The sequence below is a fragment of the Conger conger genome, chromosome 4 (genome assembly GCF_963514075.1).
Source record: "Conger conger chromosome 4, fConCon1.1, whole genome shotgun sequence".
NCBI classification, from domain to species: Eukaryota; Metazoa; Chordata; class Actinopteri; order Anguilliformes; family Congridae; genus Conger; species Conger conger.
Genome location: NC_083763.1, coordinates 21,441,479 through 21,460,804, shown reverse-complemented (window position 1 = coordinate 21,460,804; position 19,326 = coordinate 21,441,479). Strand labels below are relative to the sequence as shown.

The 19,326-nt window shown below is 38.3% G+C and overlaps 2 protein-coding genes across 2 annotated transcripts in view; one reads left to right on the top strand and one right to left on the bottom strand.

Moving 5' to 3' along the window:
• Nucleotides 1–11,795: 11,795 nt before the first annotated feature.
• arpc5b (actin related protein 2/3 complex, subunit 5B) lies at nt 11,796–17,536 on the top strand. The gene is made up of 4 exons (XM_061237249.1): nt 11,796–12,076; nt 13,491–13,562; nt 14,138–14,314; nt 14,618–17,536. The coding sequence occupies exons 1-4, from the start codon at nt 11,936–11,938 to the stop codon at nt 14,678–14,680; spliced, it is 453 nt and encodes a 150-aa protein (XP_061093233.1). The 5' UTR covers nt 11,796–11,935; the 3' UTR covers nt 14,681–17,536.
• The window catches only part of hmcn1 (hemicentin 1), a 96,855-nt gene continuing 94,288 nt past the window's right edge, over nt 16,760–19,326 (bottom strand). The window contains exon 107 of the mRNA XM_061237250.1: nt 16,760–19,080. Coding sequence (XP_061093234.1) covers nt 18,714–19,080 — 367 coding nt within the window. The 3' untranslated portion in view covers nt 16,760–18,713. The remainder of the gene's footprint in view (nt 19,081–19,326) is intronic.

Genomic DNA, 19,326 nt, shown 5'->3' with positions numbered 1-19,326 from the left:
TGTAGCATTATCACAGCATTGATTTATACAAATAGCCAAAATGTGTTGAAGTAAATACAATAGTGACGAATAAAGTGTTTGTGAATACGAAAATCGTTCTTTTGGCTAATTATTAATCGAAGTTAAGTACACATGTTGATTAAATCTCAGCCTACAGGTTTTCCAGTTTAATATAAACTGGATTTCTTCATGTATTCATCTATTTCTCTGTAATGCAATTGCAAGACAATGATATTGACGATGGATATTATTTGCTAATAACCCAGGTTTTCACTGGCTATATTTCTTTACAAATAACCATGGTGTAGGCTAACCTACTGTGCAGTTTAGTGCATATTTTTAATGCTTCAAATCTTTAGACGAAATGTAATAATAGACAAGGGAAGTGGAGTAAACAGAAAACACATTCATTGAAATTAGTGTTTCATTGATTTTATTTTAAAAAGTTCAAACATCCATTGACCCTTGGGAAAGTAATTGCCCCCTTAAATGTAATTACTGGTTTCCCTGTCATTAGCAGCAATAATAACTTCCTAGTCTTTCAGATTACTGTGGGGGGAATTTAACTCACTCCTCTGCTTTAATAAAGACATATTGGTGAGTTTTTTTAGCAAGACCTTTTCACGTTCTGCCACAGCATCTCTATTTGAGTTAAGTTTGATATTAGATATGTACTTGCTTTTGTGTTTTGAATTATTACTAATTATGCTTCAGCTTCAGCTCATGGACAGATGTCATGACATTCTTCTAAAGAATCCTTTGGTACAGAGCAGAATTCATGGTTCCTTCAATAATGACAATTGGTCCATGTCTCGAGGCAGCATCCACATACCATCACACTAACATCGCCATGTTTGACTTTTGGTATGATGTTCTTACTGTGAAATGCTGTATTTGCTTTGCACTTTTGATCTTTCCATAGAATATTATCCCTAAAGGCTTGGGGATAATCCAGGTGTTTTTTGTTTGCAATTGTGAGATGAGCATTGCTGTTTATTTTGGTTAGCAGTGGTTTTGACCTTACTACTCTCTCATAAATTCTTTCTTTGCCCAGTCTCTTTCTGTTTTTGGAGTCATGAACACTGACGTCGGCTGAGGCTAGAGAGGCCTGCAGGTCTTTGGATGTTCTTCTGGGATCATATGAGACTTCCTGGATGTGTTGTCACTGCAGAATTCTGGCAGGCTGGCCACTCCTGGGAATATTCAGCACTGTCCCAATTGCTCTCCAGTCTGTGTTAAAAGTACAAAATAATAGAGGAGCAAATGCTTCTTACGGCACTGTATGCCATTTAGTCAACAAAAATGCTTAAGACAGTATTTTTCCAGAAGGGAGATAATAAAAGATTGTTTGAAAACAGGGAACAGTTCAGATATACATTCGGATTGTATTTTACCATCAAGCATTCCTGCAGTTGCTCATAGAGCTTTACTGTACAATTTATGTGTTTTGAGATGACAGTTCTCAGTGAAATTTGAAATAGGCGAAACCAATATTGGAATTTGAAATAGTGTAAATATTTCTGGGCCGATGATGTACACTGGTACGATGTTTGCTTGCCCTCTTGTGGATTTGGTTTTATATTGCATTTTTAATGGCATCTGCAACTGAAACTGAAGGGCTCTTGAATGTACATTGGCAAGTTGTCAAATTAATGCCTGCACCTGAGAAAGAAAATAATATTTTGAATGTATTCTTCAATGCTGGCTAATAGTTCGTGTAGGTCCTATTCGTCTTCAAAAGACTGCGGTCACGCCATACGCACTTCGGTCAAACTATCCGTACTTAAATTTCTTATGCGCATATTCATTACGGTTTACGGTAAATCGTGTTTTTTATACAACTGAAAACTGACTACTCGCTCGTTCAATACTCCAAATGCTACCGTTTAAACATTTAATAATACAAATAATATCATTGAATACTCCAAAATGGTAATTATTTTTAATGCATGATGATTTTTTAAATTCCATAAAAACCAAAAGTCGACTTGAAATCCTTCGAGGGATCCATGCCATCGATTACGTGCGTTTTTACAGTGGGTATTTGGAATTGGAATGGAATAGCAAAATATGCACTATTCAATACTTGGAACAATTTAAAAATCCATGAAAAAATTACATCACACCGTTTTTAGGAAACGCCTTATATTCTTGGAGAGCACTAATCCAGGTATACATGCTATTGATTTACTGAAATTTTAGTGTAGGAATTTGGAATTAAGGGATTACAAAATCTTCCAAAATGGTACATGTATTCAATAGATGGCACTTCAAAAATCAATAAAAAATGTACATCAAACTGTTTTCAGGAAATAGACCTTGAAGACTTTAAAATGGCAATCGTATTCAATATATGGGACTACTTAAAAATCAATAAAAAATTGTAATCACACTTATTTCAGGAAGTACCAGGTAGACCTCGAAGAGCACCTTGCCAGGTATAGACAGCATTTATTGCGTGACTTTTTACTGTAGGAATGTGGAATTATGGGATTTCAAAATCCTCCAAGATGGTTGGGTTGATGTATTCAATACATGGCACTTTTCAAAAATCAATAGAAATATAGATATATATAAAACTGTTTTGAGGAAATACTAAGTACACATTGAATTAAATGTTATTGATTTTGTGACTTTTTACTAGTGGCATGTAGTGAATTAAATTGCGATTTTGGAGGAATTTGTAATCCCATAATTCCAAATTCCTACAGTACAAATGCACATTACTGATGTCATGTATACCTTAAAGTTAAAGTTCTTCAAGTAAGTCACAGTCTGTCCTGAAAACGGGAGCGTGTCTATGTTCCCACAGCTCTATGTTCCCACAGCTCTATGTTCAGTTGACTTCACCCTCAGCAGGCTGCTTGCATGGGACCTGAAGAAATCCAGTGTATGTTTGTGCAATTTAGACACAGTACACGTTCAATTATCTATAAGTTTTTAATGAACAAGCAAACAAGCGAAATAAGAAAAAAAAAATACACTATTTATGCAGTTCACTAAAAACTGGAAAGGGCTCTACATCAGTACTTTTCAACCTTTTATGTGCCAGGAACAGGCATCTGCAAGTGTTGTCCTTTGAGGACTATTTTGACATCTAAATATATAAAGTTCAGTTTACACGATCAATAATAAACATTTAATTTTGAAAAAAAATGTAATCTTAGAAATGTGGGAAAATAGGGCTGTGGGAACATAGGGATGACCCCCTGAAAACAGCTTTAAATCCTTTAGAGATTTTTTAAAAGTGGCATGTATTTAATATGGTTACCATTTTGGAGGATTTTGCAAACCCATAATTCCAAATTCCGACAGTAAAAATGTACACTGTCGATGCCATGTATACCTGGGATTGTGTTCTTCAAGATACTTGTGGTATTTCCTGAAACCAGTTTGACTTAATTTGTTTCTTTGACATTTCTCATTCAGATTACATTGATGGATGCTAACTATCAAATGGATGAGAAACTGGGGACTGCATCATACTCTGTCTCTGAAGTCAAACTGGACCAGCCAGAGCTAGTTTTCCCATTGGCAATGTAAGAGTCAAAAGGACTTTGTGGCTCTCCTCCTTTCTTACATATAATTGGTCATCAATTCTACGCTTCATTGGCTGCTTGAGATCTGTATTGACCATGTTCTGATACTATGACAGTATTTACAGCTGTGGCTGTTGCCCCACTAACACTAAACAACTAAAATCTTTGTTTTCCTTATCTTTATTACTTAGTGAAAGGGTTAGTCATACATTTTAAAGATCCTATCTCATGAAAAACCCCCTCCCATTTTTATGTTGTTTTTATAGGCAAACAAAGTGTTTCTGGAAATGTCCCTGGAGGTGTGGTAAGTATTATCAGTATTATCACAATGACCTTCTGGCAATTTACTGTACAACTAACACCAAAAAAGCACACACGGCAGAATGCTGCAACATTGCATACAAATTGTATGTTAATTGCTTCACTACGACAGCTGCTGTGATTAATTGCAACTATCAGTTTTAAAAAACAGCAGCATATCAGCAAAGCCTTATGACAAATAGTATTACTTTTCCAAGTACAGGGCCTCACAACTTCCTATCTCAGATTTAACTGATCAAAGCCTGATTCAGATAACCAAAGAAACACTCAACCCATCACATATGAGAAATCCATTTTTGACAGGGAACCTTCAGGTGTTGAACCAATTATTTCATTGTATTTTCATTGTATTATTTTAGAAACAGAATATAAACCATAACTGCCCCCACACTACCTATTTGCAGTGAGAGTGTGTATGGGACGAAATTAATGTGACTGTGTTGGTGGTCTGACATCTTCAGCTCCTCCATGGATCTGCGCTTCAGCCTGGCACTGAGCAACAAGGAGAAGCTCTTCCGACAGACATGTAAGGAGAGGGTCATGCTGGGTATCAAGAAACTGCTGAACACAGACTACTAGCTACCTCCCCACATCTCTGCAGGAAGTAGGTCACTTTTTTCCAGCACTGAGAGCACCTTAATGTCTCTCTGAACTTGAATACTAGGAACAACCTCTTGTCATTCTCTTGTTTGAACTGAACTTGAGATGCCAAGCAATGTGTTTTATCTCAAAGACTGGTAGCATAGTAGATTTGTTTTGCAGTGTCTGGTTTTAAGAACCAGGCATTCACCAAGCTGTTTTTTGGCTTGCTGCCTTTGGCTCCAGTAATTTACAGTTGTGAGGTTGGCTGTGCACCCCAGCATCTGCATTTGGTCTGGAAATCTGAAGGCATGAGCTTATTAGTCACTGAATCAACTCTACCAGGAAGGATAACATTTGTTCTAGAATTTTCTGATTGTTTCAGCACCAAGTTTACAAGGTGAAGGCCCTGCATGAGACTGGAGTCCTGGACTGTGCAATGTACATGGCAGAACTGTCAGGTTCAACTTGGTTAGTGTGCCCTCCCATGTCCCATTAGCTCACAGTCTATGTCCAGTGTGTTTGTATTTTACTGATTCTGATAGTCTCCCATGACCATTCCATCGGCTTTTCTCAATTGCTTAAGCACATTTATCCCAACAGAAGCCACCTTTCAAGGTGCCCGAAAAACTGAACTGCATCTGCATTTAATTTGCAATATGCCCAATGCACCAAAAGCAGTGTATACTGTACACAAAAAATCAAACAAATCTGCCAAAACATAACTTGGCATCTCAGAGAAAGTTTTATCAGTCATTACACAATTGCCTAATAAATACTCATTATAGCTGTTACTAAACCCTAAAGGCCCGGACACACCAAACCGACGGTCGGCCGCGGAGCGCCGACAAAGATCGCCTCGCGTCGATACGCATCGTTAATGTTGCCTGTGCCGAACACACCGCAACGACGGTCCACCGACGGCCGAGTTGCACGTACGTTCTGCACCTGCGTGAGAGGTAATACCTCTCCACACCAGCAGGTGGCGGTAGTCTGTATTTGTCTTTCAAAAAATGGAAACTGGAAGACCAGGGAATGCGTTTGCATTGCGTTGGACCTAGAAGCAGCCATTGTCTCGCTCACAACAAACAGTTTGCAGCAATTTCCTTGTTCTCTCGCTATTTAGTAATACTAATCGAAAATTATGTCTGGTAGTGATAGTAACTTTGGAATGGCTTGCTTTCGTCGCTTCCATTTCTCTTCTCGTGCACTGATTCGCTAGCTGGACAGCCAATCAGAGAGCTCTCTCATCGACGGCTCCGGGGGCTCCGACGCCGATTCAACATGTTGAATCGGCGTCGGAGCCCTCCAAAACACACCGGAAAGACTCGGCCGACAGGGCGCCACCGACGTCCGACGTTGGTGTATCCGGGCCTTAACATAATCACACTTGTGGGTGTGTTTCAGTCTTTGACTATGATTATGTTAGGCATAAACATTCTACTGCATTGTATTCTTGTTTGTAAAAGGATTTTGCAAAAGAAGATTTCACTGAAGACTAGGGCTGGCACAGGTCTGATTTCTGACCAGATGGTTTTGAAATTACTTGTATGAATCGTGTTGTAAAATCTTTTTCTGTGAAAACAAATAGTCAGAATTGCACTTTCATTACTCGATTACATTACAATTTAATAAGTGCTGCTTAATTGCATCATTGTGTCATTTCAAACTGTGGGGAATTGTATTGTATTGTAGTATATTAGGTTTTAATACAGCAGGGCCTTCATCACATTGTCTCTCTTAAGCTGACAATGAAAATTTTATTTTTAGAAAAGCGGAGATACGTAATATTTTACAATGGCTCAACGATTATGCTCCACAATTGGACTTCCTTCCGCTTTTCAGAGGTTGGGTGCGTGTCAAAAGATTAAAAACATAACCTGATACTAACCTGAAGTCTATTGTGATCGTTTTTCTCATGGATTCCAGGTATTTGATGTGATGTGCAGATTAAAGGTTAGGCAAAGCACAAATACACACTCTCACTCCCACTTTTGAATTTTTTTGTTTTCACAGCACAAATAAAGCCGGAGCACATTGTGGGCGAGGAGAGTTTTGACAATGATGAAGAGCAACATGAAAGTGAGACCAATGGCAAAAAATAACATTCAATGTTCAGTATGAGAACATGAATGTAAGAATGCACCCACTCTTTATTAGGTATTTATTAGACTTGTTGTGTTACTTATTGGTCTTCTGCTGCTGTAACGTATCTACTTTTTTGAGTAGGTAAGACTACCATTAGTGTGCACTTTATTAGGTATTTCATAGACTTATTTTGTTACTCATTGGTCTTCTGCTGCTGTAACCTAGCCACTTTTTTGTGGAGGTTTGAGGCTTTGTGTGTTCAGAGATGTTCTTCTGCATACCACTGTTGTAATGTGTAGCTATTTGCATTACTGTCACCTTCCTGTCAGCTTTTACCAGTCTGGACCTTCTCCTCTGACCTCTCTCATTAATTGCTGCCCACTGGATGTTTTTTTTAGCACCATTCTCTGCAAACTCTTGAGACTGTTGTGCGTGAAAATCCCAGGAGATCTACAGTCTCATACTCAAACCACCCTGCTTGGCACCAACAATCACTCTATGGTCGACGGACCATGTCTGCATGCTTTTATACATTTAGTTGCTGACACGTGATTGACTGATTAACTATTTGCATTAACAGTTGGTGTACAGGTCTACCTAATAAAGTGCTCACTGATTGTATGTTATTGTTAGTCATGTCCATGACTAACCTGGAAAAGAGAGAGGGTGATGGCAATGTAAAGCTTTCCAGGACTGAAATCTACCATCTCCATTTTAACCTAACAAAAGCCACAAGAACCAAGAAAGCCAGCTCTTGGGCAGCAAGGCAGATTGAAAACAGTGGCATCCCCATTGTCTCCACATATTGCATACCCATGTCACCCCAGCATATTGTACAGCCCCAACACAAGTAACTGTTACAAAAATCTAATAAATGGACACATACACTCGCCAAGCATTTTATTAGGCACCTATTAACTTTATTACACCTACTTATTGTGCGATTATCTAATCAGCCAATTGTGTGGCAGCAGTTTAATGCATACAATCATGTAAATACGGGTCAGAAGCTTCAGTTAATGTTCACATCAACCATCAGAATGGGGAAAAATGTGATCCAAGTGACTTTGACCATGGAATGATTGTTGGTAACAGACAGGGTGGTTTGGGTATCTCAGAAACTGCTGATCTCTCTGAACACACAAGGCATCATAGCTCTAATAGACTGGATAGGCTACAGCAGTAGAAGTAAAAAATTAAGCCTAATAAATACCTCATAAAGTGCTCACTGAATGTACATATTTCCCTATATAAAAACAAGACTGATATACAGTGTAAGTATTTGGACAGAAGTAAAATTTTGGTTCTTTTGGCTCGGTACTTTGACACTAGATTTTAAATGGACTGTAACAAAGACTATGAGGATAAAGAGCAGACAATCAGCTTTAATTTGAAGGTATTTACATAAATATTGGAGGATCCGTATTGGAATTACATCCCTTTTTATACATAAAAATACATATAGTCCCCTCCATTTTAGGCGACCAAAAGTAATTAGACACACATCGCAGTAAAGGTACTCTGAATGTACAATATCAAATTTGTGGTATTATCTCCACTTTCTCCAGAATCAGAGACTCTCTAAAGGAAAATATAAATTAGATAATGCATGCATTTTCAAGCAGTTTGTTAAAAGATCAATGTGAAAGTTAATTGTTTTTTGTGTGAAGGGGTGCCCAGGAACACTGAGCAGGAGAGAGAGTATGCCGACATATTTGATGACCCTAAGACACCTTACTCCACCTTCAACTTCCAGTACTCCAATCAAGCTTTCACCCAGCTTCATGACCTGATGGAGTTCAACAACATTGAGGTCTGTCTGCTAACATGTTGTCACAGTGGTGCTATTATTTTGTAGGTGTGCAAGTAAAGTCAATGCCAATCAGTCTCTATATATAATCTAGTTAGCAATTTACTTTACATTTGAGCACAATTTAAAATGCATTTTAAAAATGCACAGGAATGTCTAGTACCTAAACAATGTATAACTGTATACATGTATATAACTGCTCAATGTACTGTATATGAAAAGGGTTGGATTTATTTAGATTATGCTAGACTGTATGATTTGCTTATGCGTTTTCTTAAGGCTATGGGCGTGTTGTCAGAGTTGGGTGGTTTGCAAGAGCAGACAGGAATGACAAACGTCATTGAGTAATGTTACCTTGTCACTGTGCTGTTCTGTGTTTCTCTGGAGTAGCCTTCTCTTTTCCTTTCCAGGTGATTAAGACTGCAATGAAGGAAAGCATCCTGTGGAGGAAGGAGAACCCCAACAGTTTTGTCTCCCTCTCATTCTGTGAAATGCACAACAAAAAGTTTCTGAAGAGAAGGGCCCAGAAGACAACTTCTGTTTAACAGAAATAATGTTGAATTGCCAGTGACTGGTGGCCCTTATTACATTTCAATAATTGCACGTGGGATTCTGGTTCAAATGTGGCCCGTGCATATGGGGTTGGGCAGGTTCTGCACCATAGTACGGGAAAGCTCATCATTAATGCATGTAACTCATTCTAGAAGTGGAGAGTTCTCTTCTGTGAAACCAGTTGTACTCGCTCTTCAATATACAGTACATGTCAACGAAATAATAATGTAACAATATTATTCCACTACCCCCATACAAAGAATAATTGGAAAAGTAATGGAATTACATTTCCATTTTATGAAATAGCATATTTCTTCAAATAAATTACATTTACTTTATATTTCATAAAATGCACATTACATTACATTATTGGCATTTGGCAGATGCTCTTACCCAGAGCGACATAAAGTTGATTAGACTAAGCAGGAGACAATCCTCCCCTGGAGCAATGCAGGGTTAAGGGCCCAACGGCTGTGCGGATATTATTGTGGCTACACCGAGATTAGAACCACCAACACTGCCATCCAGTCATCCACCTTAACCACTATGCTACAGGCCGTCCCGTGCACAGCTGCAAATACTATTGAAAGTATAAGTGCCACATAACCATCGTGAGATGAACTGATACTACAAAATATAATACAATACGCATAATTACTATATGTTTTGTGGCCAACTGTTGTTTCCCAACAACAATTTTTCATGACCCAGTGACCAAATCTTTTATATTTTTCACACATTTTGCATTCTATAAATGTTTATCTACATTCTATTACATATTATTGCTAATACAAGCCCTTTATCTGAGCAATACATTTTGCATTATCTAAGGCTGACTGACTAAGATAACAATTATGAACAGCAGACAAAGCCATAGAAGTATTAAAAATATATATCTGGTAACTGACTGTAATATTGAAGTATTGTATTCACAGCCCCATCCCTACCTGATCTAATCACTTAGAACAGGTTTAATAAGCCTAGTTGGTATGGGAGGTTTTGAGGGGAAGCTTGAAACACCGCATTCTCACAGTCCTGTTTTACAGTGCACAGTGGAATTTTACACAGATCAAGGACAGCTGTAGCTTCTGAAGGTTTACGGCACACAGTGGAATTTTACACAGTAAATCACTTGAAGATATTCTCAGCTTCGTGAAAAAAGGAGCTTTGTTTGACTTGTACAAATTGACCTTTCTGTCTCTAACGGTGTCACACGACAAACATTTTCCATATCTACCTTTGTGTGGTAATTTCTGATTCATACTTGTAATCTGTAAAATAAAAAAATAAAAAATGTTGAAGTATAAAATGATGTTGTCTGTTGACGTTTTCAGACACTGGGGATTTGATAAAGGCCAATTCTTTCACACATTACTGATTGACAAATGACAGTAACATTTGCACTCTCAGAAATGAAGGTACAGTGAAGGTACATTTTTGTTCTTTAGGATACACATTTCCCAAGTGTACCCAGAAGATACAATAATTCTACTTTGGTTTGAAAACCCAGGGTGGAAAACCAGCAGTTCTCAGCCCTCGATGGCCGTGAGCTGCTGGGCCCCGTCATAGGATATCATTCCAGTGACAAATGGTTGTACATTTTTTGGCACTATTTCATACCTTATTTTCTGAGAGTATACTGTAAATCTGATTATATGATATCTATCTACAATTGAAGTGAGTTTATATTTATATATGACAGTTGTTTACGTAGATAAAGGTCAAGCACTAGTATTTTCTTCATTTGTCATCACTAACCATGTTTAGATGTATTTGACAAATATGAATATTCTAATTTTTATTTGTGAACAGAATCAGTTGTCTGAGAGTGCTGCTATGGGAGATGGGAGATAGAAGTTGAAATGACAGGACTAAAGAGGATTGCATTGTACTCATGGATCACCACGCTAGATTAGTGGTTTCCTCTGTAGCCATCTTGATATGCAAAATATTTACCTTTAGTTTAAAAACAGGGAAGGATGAATCACACTGAAGTGCAGTATTTTGGCTATTTTTGGTTTATGATTCCCCAGATAATCCTAAATCTGGATAATCTTCTTGAATTATTATGTACAGTTGCAGAGGTGTATATGACTAGGATGCTCCTTTGTCCTGAGGAAACAAAAGCAATTGAAAACACAAGTGTTCATATATTTCCAGGCAATTGTATCAGTATCAAAGAATAATGTTTTCCCTTTTTATGACCAAACAATATCGCTAATTCTCTGTATCGTATATTTTGCGCGGCCTTGTGATCTTTCTTTCTTTCTTTCTTTCTTTCTTACATCCTTCCTGCCTTCCAAGCTTCCGAGTCTGATAATTAACTTTGTATGAGCAGGTGCCACGCAGCTGTAAATTACCAACAGTATATATTTTTTATTGCAAGACAAAGAACAAAATGTGTTCAAATGGTACAATGTGCAGCACATCATCAACCATATAATCATTAAAGGACATACAACAAATACATATTAAACTTAAAAATACAATTACAAACAAATACAGGGCAGTCCAAGACAGCAGATTCCTCTTGCAGTCCAAGTCAATAATCACTTCCTTAGTATACAGGATGTTTAGCAAGCTTTAGTACTTTGTTTAATCATTTGCAATGAAGTATAAAGGGACTTTAAATCAACATAAAATAATTTCATATTTGGTTTAAGCACTCAATTCAATTAATGAATAATTGAATATGATACCAAAAATACATCATTTTAAGGCAGCATCATCATTATATCGCCAGGAAAAACTGTATAAACAAAGCACTATTGTCAGACAGTAACCAAGTGTATTTTTCAAACCATAATTTCCTGAGCTTTACTGCAGCCTGCTGTTAGATGCTAGTATTTTTCCTTCAATTTGAATGTAATACACACGACGACCACTGGCGCGCTTCATTGCGGAAGTGAGGGGAACACAGAGAGAGGAAGGAAGAGGTTGTTCCGTGTCCATTTCTTGAAAGAAACCGAGGATCGGATTCACAGTGCGTGCACAGTTGATCATTTGAAATCTTTTTAAGACAGGAAACAATAGAATCTCTGACATAATGTCGAAGAATACAGTGTCCAATCTCTTCAGGAAGGTAGATGTGGACGAGTACGACGAGAACAAGTTTGTTGACGAGGAGGATGGTGGAGAGAACCAACTAGGTCCAGATGAGGCAGAAGTTGACTCATTGATAAGACAATATCCTTTAAAATAGTTTTTGCAATAATTTATGAAAATATTTATTGGTTGGTTTGACTATGCATGCTGAATTGGTCAAAACAATCGTCATGCTCTTGAGCGTTACTGTTGTACAACCGATGTGTCTCTAGCAAGCTAGCATTGTAGGGTGTGGTGCAAGTCTGACTCAACTTAATGGACCCAGACAGCTACCCTAGCTCTTTATTCTGCTTAATGCATTTGAGTGCATGACCTGCAGTAATGGCATGGTGTGTGGAAATCGGAATTAAAGTTGTAAATTACAATTCTCAACGAGGTTACGAACCATGTTTGTCATGCAAGCAAGCATGTCAAAATGTAGCCGGCTCAACTGGCTTATTTGTGACTGATTAATTTAGGTCCTAGCTAGGTTGCTAGCTAATGAATGGGAAATAAAAGATTTTCACTCGGATTTTCATCCCCCTGTAATTCCATACATACTTACGTTATAGCCGGGGCATTCGTTTGTTGAGATCGGATTATATTCTCTCAATGTCGCACGCTTTATTCGTTGTAATACATACAGTATGAGAGCGAGGTCACATCCAAATTAAGAAATTAAGATAATTAGGCAGCTAGCTACTTAATTTGCCGTAGGTTTTGATGTCAAGGCGCTCAATGGTAGCATCATTTCTTATTCTTGAGATTTGGGATTTTATATCGTTTCACGCACACGTTGGTTTGTTGCTGCAACCATGCCACGTTGGAGAGAAAGTGTGAGATTATCTGCAGTAAAGTTGTGATCATGTGAATTTCCTCCGTTTATTGTTTTATTTGCTTAGCTAAATGCAGATTTTAGAGTGTTTCCTATGATGAATTTAAGTCGGCTGTATGTGTTTTGTTGAAGGAACGGTGGGCTAAGAATAATTCGGAATTTTATGTCCAGACTTGCCTGCTGGAACATTTCTGGCATTGTCGCAAGACCCTAAATAACTGTTAAGGCAGGTATTTCTAAATACAAGCGCATAATTGGTCTGCGTTAATTCGCATATAGTGTCTAGCCATTGCTTTCAGAAGACGGTACAAAAGGAAGTTGAGTATGATTGCCTTATATGTCAATACTGCTGTCCTGTCCTAGTTCATTTCCTGTTTAATGTTTCGGTGTGATTAAAATGGTCATGGCTTTACTTTGTGGGCAAGGTAAAATTGACCACAGTTCGTTTAAAGGAAACGGTCTTGAGCATTTCATTTTCACTTTGTAGCAGAATCTCCAATATCCAATATTTGTGTTTGTGAGGTGTTACACATAGCTACTCTTGTAGGTACTTAACACAGAGCTTGGTCTACCATAATTTTGTGACACTTCTATTTTGAATAAGAGCATATACTAAATGTCAAAATATTTTAAATTTCACAGTATTGTAAAGGAGGTTGTTTCCTTAACCCCTCCATGCACAGGGAATCTCATGGAGGCCCTGCAGGCAGTTCTAAAAAACCCACCAATCAACACAAAGAACCAGAATGTTAAGGTGATGTTACCCTGTGTGCTTCTATGCTTACTGATGTAAAATGTAACTAAATTGTGCCATCCGGCATCCTAAATTCAGTTAGTATTTTAACTCAGTCCAGAATTCCAGCCCTTAAGAGTATGTTTTCCTTCACAAAACAGGAAATCTGAGACAATACTTAATTCGGCTTCTTCTCTTTTTTTTTTTAATCCAGTCAGCAGACTTTGATGAAGGGCATTAATTAACTATTTGTGTATGAATGATACATCATTGTTATTATTATTTTTCCTTAAATAAAGCAAGAGCAAGTTGTGCTCTGAAAAATTGCATTGCAGTCTTTGGACTGTCCACTTATGAAATGTTATAAAGACCAGCTTTCTCACCTTGCTTTCTGTTTGAAATGTTAGGTTTACCTTCCTGTAATGGGAAGAAATACAATTTGAAAAAATTGATGATTCTACATATCTCTGCAATATCGATACATGCCTTTAATAAAATCGGTATAGGAATAGAGAATCTGCATATAATTATAGTATAATTATGCATTGGGGTCTGTGATGTGGAATTTACCTTCTGGGTGTTCTTATTTACTATAGGATCGGGCTGAAGCCCTAGTACTGAAAGTCCTCAGCTCTTTCAAGAGTGGTGACATTGAGAAGGCAGTGCAGTCGCTGGACAAAAATGGTGTGGACCTCCTCATGAAGTACATCTACAAGGGATTTGAGAGGCCCTCTGAAAACAGCAGCGCTGTGCTGCTGCAGTGGCATGAAAAGGTAAGGCAGCTCCAAAGAAGTCCACGTGTTTGACTGTGGGTGTTCTCTCACAGTGATGGATAAGTTATTTAATTTAACCAATAATGTGTAGACTCTTGACTGGGCTTATCATAATAAATAATTTGTTTATTTAGCTGATGCTTTTAAGCGACTTACAGTTGATTAGACCAAGGGCCCTGGAGCAATGTGGGGTTAATGGCCTTACTCAAGGGCCCAAAAGTTGTGCGTATCTAGGCTACAGGCCTGATGTCTTTATGCTTTATTGTAAAAGTGCAGTGTTGAATATTGGGTTTGTTTTCTCAGGCCTTGTCTGCTGGAGGAGTGGGCTCCATCGTTCGAGTACTAACTGCCAGAAAAACCGTCTAAAGAGTCCTGCAGCTGCTTGAAAACCAATGGTACATAAACACAGAGAATTTGTTCACAGGGTGCAGCGGAGGACTTGGTCCTCTCTGTCCTTCCTTTCTTTATCTCTGCTTGCATCAAAGCCTCTCCCGTTTCCCTCTGCTGTCACACTCCATGGGTTCCCCGTGCCTCCTGAAACCGGTCACTGTACAATGCAAAGAGTGGGGATGCACTCTGGTGAGGATCTGTAAAGAAGGGTGTTTTTCTAGATTTTAAAAAGCAGCCGGTATGCCGTCTCATCTGGGTTAGTTAGGGAAGCTACCTCTCGTCTGGCTTTGCCATTCTCAGGAATGTCTTGATCTTTCATTTCCTTTGACGAAACGATAGGGTTGCTCCTTTCTTGTCGTTGAGCAGATTGGCCACTTCGCAGGGATTACTGTGATTCCCTGTTAAATCCGGGAAGCAGCCGGAGAGATCGTGCCACAGACGGGAGCCTGTGAGATTTGCGGTGGGGGTGCTTTCCTGCATGCTCTAGTTTAGACTTAATGCCTCCTCTCTGTGGCACGTGAAGCCACTCACTCCTCTTACGGATCTCATCACCACATTGCATCATTTCACAAAAAGGGCATTAGCTTGCTACATTTATTAAAAGGGATTATTCCTCTCAGAACAGATAAAGCATTCGACATCGAGGGATTACACAGCTTTTCTTTGTCAAAACGCGAAAGCAAAATCATAATTATTGTGTTAATATCCCTGACATGCTGTAGCCATGTTGGTGTCATCCCTCTAAGTTTCTGTCACATTCCTAGCTTTCTTTTCTAGCCCAAATAATACTGTTTATTTTCTCCTCTGTGCTGTTCTGATGGTGCAGAGGGGAGGGTAAATCTCTCTTTCCTTCTTTCATGTCTTTTCAACTTTTCTTAGCATTCCTAATTTACCTGATGGACATATTTGATTGTGGATATTTAAAATGGATAAACATCAAAGGAAAAACAAAACTGTTGACATTTTAAGTGTTTTAATTGTAACCTGCATCTGCCTTGCTTGTTTCGAGGTTTTGTTGCCAAATTGTGAAATAATTTCTCATTGATCGCTTTGCTGTTCAAAGCTAGAACAGCGGCATTTGTGCTCATACCTAGAACAGACATTGCCAATCAAAGTGACCACATCATTTGTGAGTGAATGGAGTTAATATTAAAGATGAAATTGGATGATTTTTAGGTTTTACTTGGTTAAATCACAAGTTTGATGAAACTGAAGTTGAATAAACCAATACATAAAGCATATGAAAGTGCAGTCAGTGGAATCATAAATATAATTTATTGTAAACAGGAATTTTATCTTCATGGGCATTGTGCAAAAGCTCAGATAAAGTTTTGTACCTAAAGACTGCTTTCCACATGAAAACAGTGCCTATGCCTGTGTTCTTTTACTACTATAAAGTGGTCAGTATTCACTTATCCATCTTCAGTTAGCCAAGAATATTTGTAACTAGCTACAGAACATAGGTTTTTACTTGTTTGCATACTCACCCTGTGTTGCCCTGTGATTGTTTGGACTGAAACCTTTGGCTGTAACGAGCTGATGTTTTTTTTAATAGGTTTTGTTTCGTTTTTAAGAGACAAAATACAAGCTATTTTGCACTTGCTGTTAAAATATGATGAAGCTTTGATGTCTAGAAAAGCTGGATGTGTATTTGCAATAACTGAATGAGACACAACACAAACCTTCATTTCATGTACACCACATGAAAAACAGCACCTGTTTGTAGATAGTAATTGCATATAATAGCAAAATACAAAGAAAATCACCGGCAGAGTCCATCTTTCTTGTATTTCAACAAATGAGGAAAAAGATTGTCCTGCTGTTTATTTGGTTGGGGGTTAACATTGAATACCAATGTGACCGATGACGTTCTTGACCTGATTGGCTGTTCTAGGTATAAGTGTAATCAAACCATTTTATTTTACAAGTCTGAAACTGAGGCATCATGAGATCATATCTGGGTAAAATCACAAACTGAGTATTCATACACAGGGCATTTCAGAATCAAATTGTAATGTCTTTGCTGATTGATCTGTTCATAGTATCATGTATCACTATTTGTAATTGAAGCATTTATCCAGTGTTTTATAATGCCCCATGCATTACATAGATGTGCTGGACATCTTCAAAATTCCTGCACACGTTTTTGGACCAAATAACTCCAGTAAGTGTTAGTGCTGGGTGGTAGTCAGTGTTATAATTAGCTTACGTAAGACCTGATACCAACTAGTGCAAAGAGGGTAGTTTCACATCTCTTTAGTGATTGAAATGATTCAAACTGAGATTTAGTATGACTATTTGTTCAACATTGCAGACATTTAAGAATTGAAAAATGGTATTCAATTATGGAACAATCTAAAACCGTAATATTAAAACTTGGACAAATTGAATTGCCATTTTATTCAACCATGGAATAGAAGTACTTTCAGACAGCATAATTCTTCTGATACTTAAAAAAACAAAAAAAAACAAAAAAAAAAACATTTGTGGTTTCTTAAAGTCCTTTTTCTATGCACTTAGAGCTATAGTGAATTTACTGTAATAGTACTGCATATGGCTCTAAGCTGTACTGTAGGATATGTACCTCAGATGTCCAATACCATATTGTATGAACCACACTTTTTATGATAATTGTGAAATAATGCATTTTTATTTCTTTTTCTTAATTGTGAGCAACATGTCAGAACAGTAATGATTTGGTGCAGTAATGTTTATTGCTCTCGTGAACAAGTGCAAAAAAATAACTACCAAACTGGTGTACAAACTGCCTTATCAAATATTCCTTTTTATGTTTGTGCTTTTGTGATACAATAAAATATATACAGATGCAAAGTTGTTTTCCTGTTTGTATTTTGTTGTAACAGCTCTGTCGTTAATTAGTGGTTCTCAAACCAGCATACACAGGGGTGCCACAGAACCAAGTTTGAGAATCAGAGATGCCGCATATCTTGTAGCACATAGGAACGTGATTGCCAAAATTCCCAATACATTACTTGAATCCAATTTTTTTTTCTTATGTTATTTTTATATATAGTTTCCTTTAAAGGAACAAATGAAGGATGAAATGTATTTGTGATTGTACATTTATTTTTTCTTTTACAAAATGGAATACAGTACTGTATAGAACAAATAAAAGTAAAAACACTTATATACAAATCATAAAAATAGAATACATCTTGGTAACTGAGTAAAACAGACCTATGAAACGGCCCAAAGGCATATGATCCTGTAATGACGTGACTAATGTTTGTCCATAATTGTCACTTTTCTAGGCACAATGAAGGAGTATTCACACTGTAGGTTCTGATAAGGGCCTCTGGGTGTGCCTAAAACGGTTACCTGATGAGGTTGAGTGCTTTGTTTCAGGCTACACAGAAACCCACCTCCTCCATTTTAATTCATGGACTTCAGAAGTGGCCGGATTAATTCTGCACGGGTCACCGCTGCATTCCATTTAGGAAAGCCTCCTTGTTCTCCTACTTGTCTGTAACATCTGTGGATAGTTTCAGGGCCAATCAAACTGGAGGTAATAATGGAGGAACTGCCCTTACTCCTGTTCAAGCTCTTACCAATAAGTTAAGTAGATGTAAATGATATCAGCTAGTGTTAATAACTGACCTCACTTGAATAGGAGCCTGTTTGAAACATCCCTAAAATAATAGTCCTTCCTGTGCTTGCGAAACCTTCCTGTATTTTCTTACTACATTTCTTTTTTTTTTACAAAACTGAAAGATTTGGAGGAATGGAGATTATGGTTTAAGGGTACTATCTGATGATTTTCTTTCCTCCAAATGCAAAAACAGCAAAACAACAACAATGCACTTTTGTAAACACTCCAGCTTCCTCCAGGGGGCAGTGTTGAGTCCTTTAAAAAAAAAAAGCTCCTTGGCTAGAAGTTCTCCTGGCTGCAAGGCCTTGCATGTAGAAATAGTCTTTTTTTTTATTAGTGGTGGCTCTCCAGCACCTTGCAGTGGTGTACACAAAGGCACGTCCTTGCCCCTAAAGTGCTCTAATAGGGATAGGCGGACACTGCGATGTACACGATGAAAGTAGTCTGGTACTCGATGCCGCCGTCGGCACTGGAGGACAAGGCCCGGACCTTCATCCTGTAGGTGTGTGGCTCGCGCAGGGGCCGCGTGGTGAACACCACTCCCTTCATGTTCTCGTCCCGGATGGCGAAGGGTAGCGTGACGTCTTCGTCCACCACCAAGAAGGAGGTGCGGGGGTGGACCACCCCGTCCTGAGTGTAGGCCACCAGGCGGATAAGGTCCTGGTTGGCTGCGATGCCGAAGGGTAGGGACAGAAGCTTGTACTCCAGAGCGTAGGGGCTGAGGGCACACTCCAGGTCGTTGGGAGGGCAGTTCTTCAAGCAGAACCTGTGACATCATAACAAGGATGCATATTTGCTCCCACTGTTTCGATTCAATGGGACAGTATGACAAAGGGAGATCTGCATGGTGCGATTTACAGAGAATGACTTGAAAATAAAAATGTAGATATTGCATGTGTGATGAAAGATTCAACTGCAGCCTCATACTCCATACAGCACAGCATAACAAATTGTCCAGACCAGTTAAATAAACTGCAGCAGAATAAGTTGATGTTAAAGACAAATTCAAATG

Excerpts from the sequence above, each read along its gene's own strand:
- arpc5b (XM_061237249.1), top strand. The coding sequence starts at position 11,936 with ATGTCGAAGAATACAGTGTCCAATCTCTTCAGGAAGGTAGATGTGGAC. Across the intron at positions 13,563-14,137 it reads CAAAGAACCAGAATGTTAAG|GATCGGGCTGAAGCCCTAGT; the intron begins GTGATGTTACCC and ends TATTTACTATAG. Across the intron at positions 14,315-14,617 it reads TGCTGCAGTGGCATGAAAAG|GCCTTGTCTGCTGGAGGAGT; the intron begins GTAAGGCAGCTC and ends TTGTTTTCTCAG.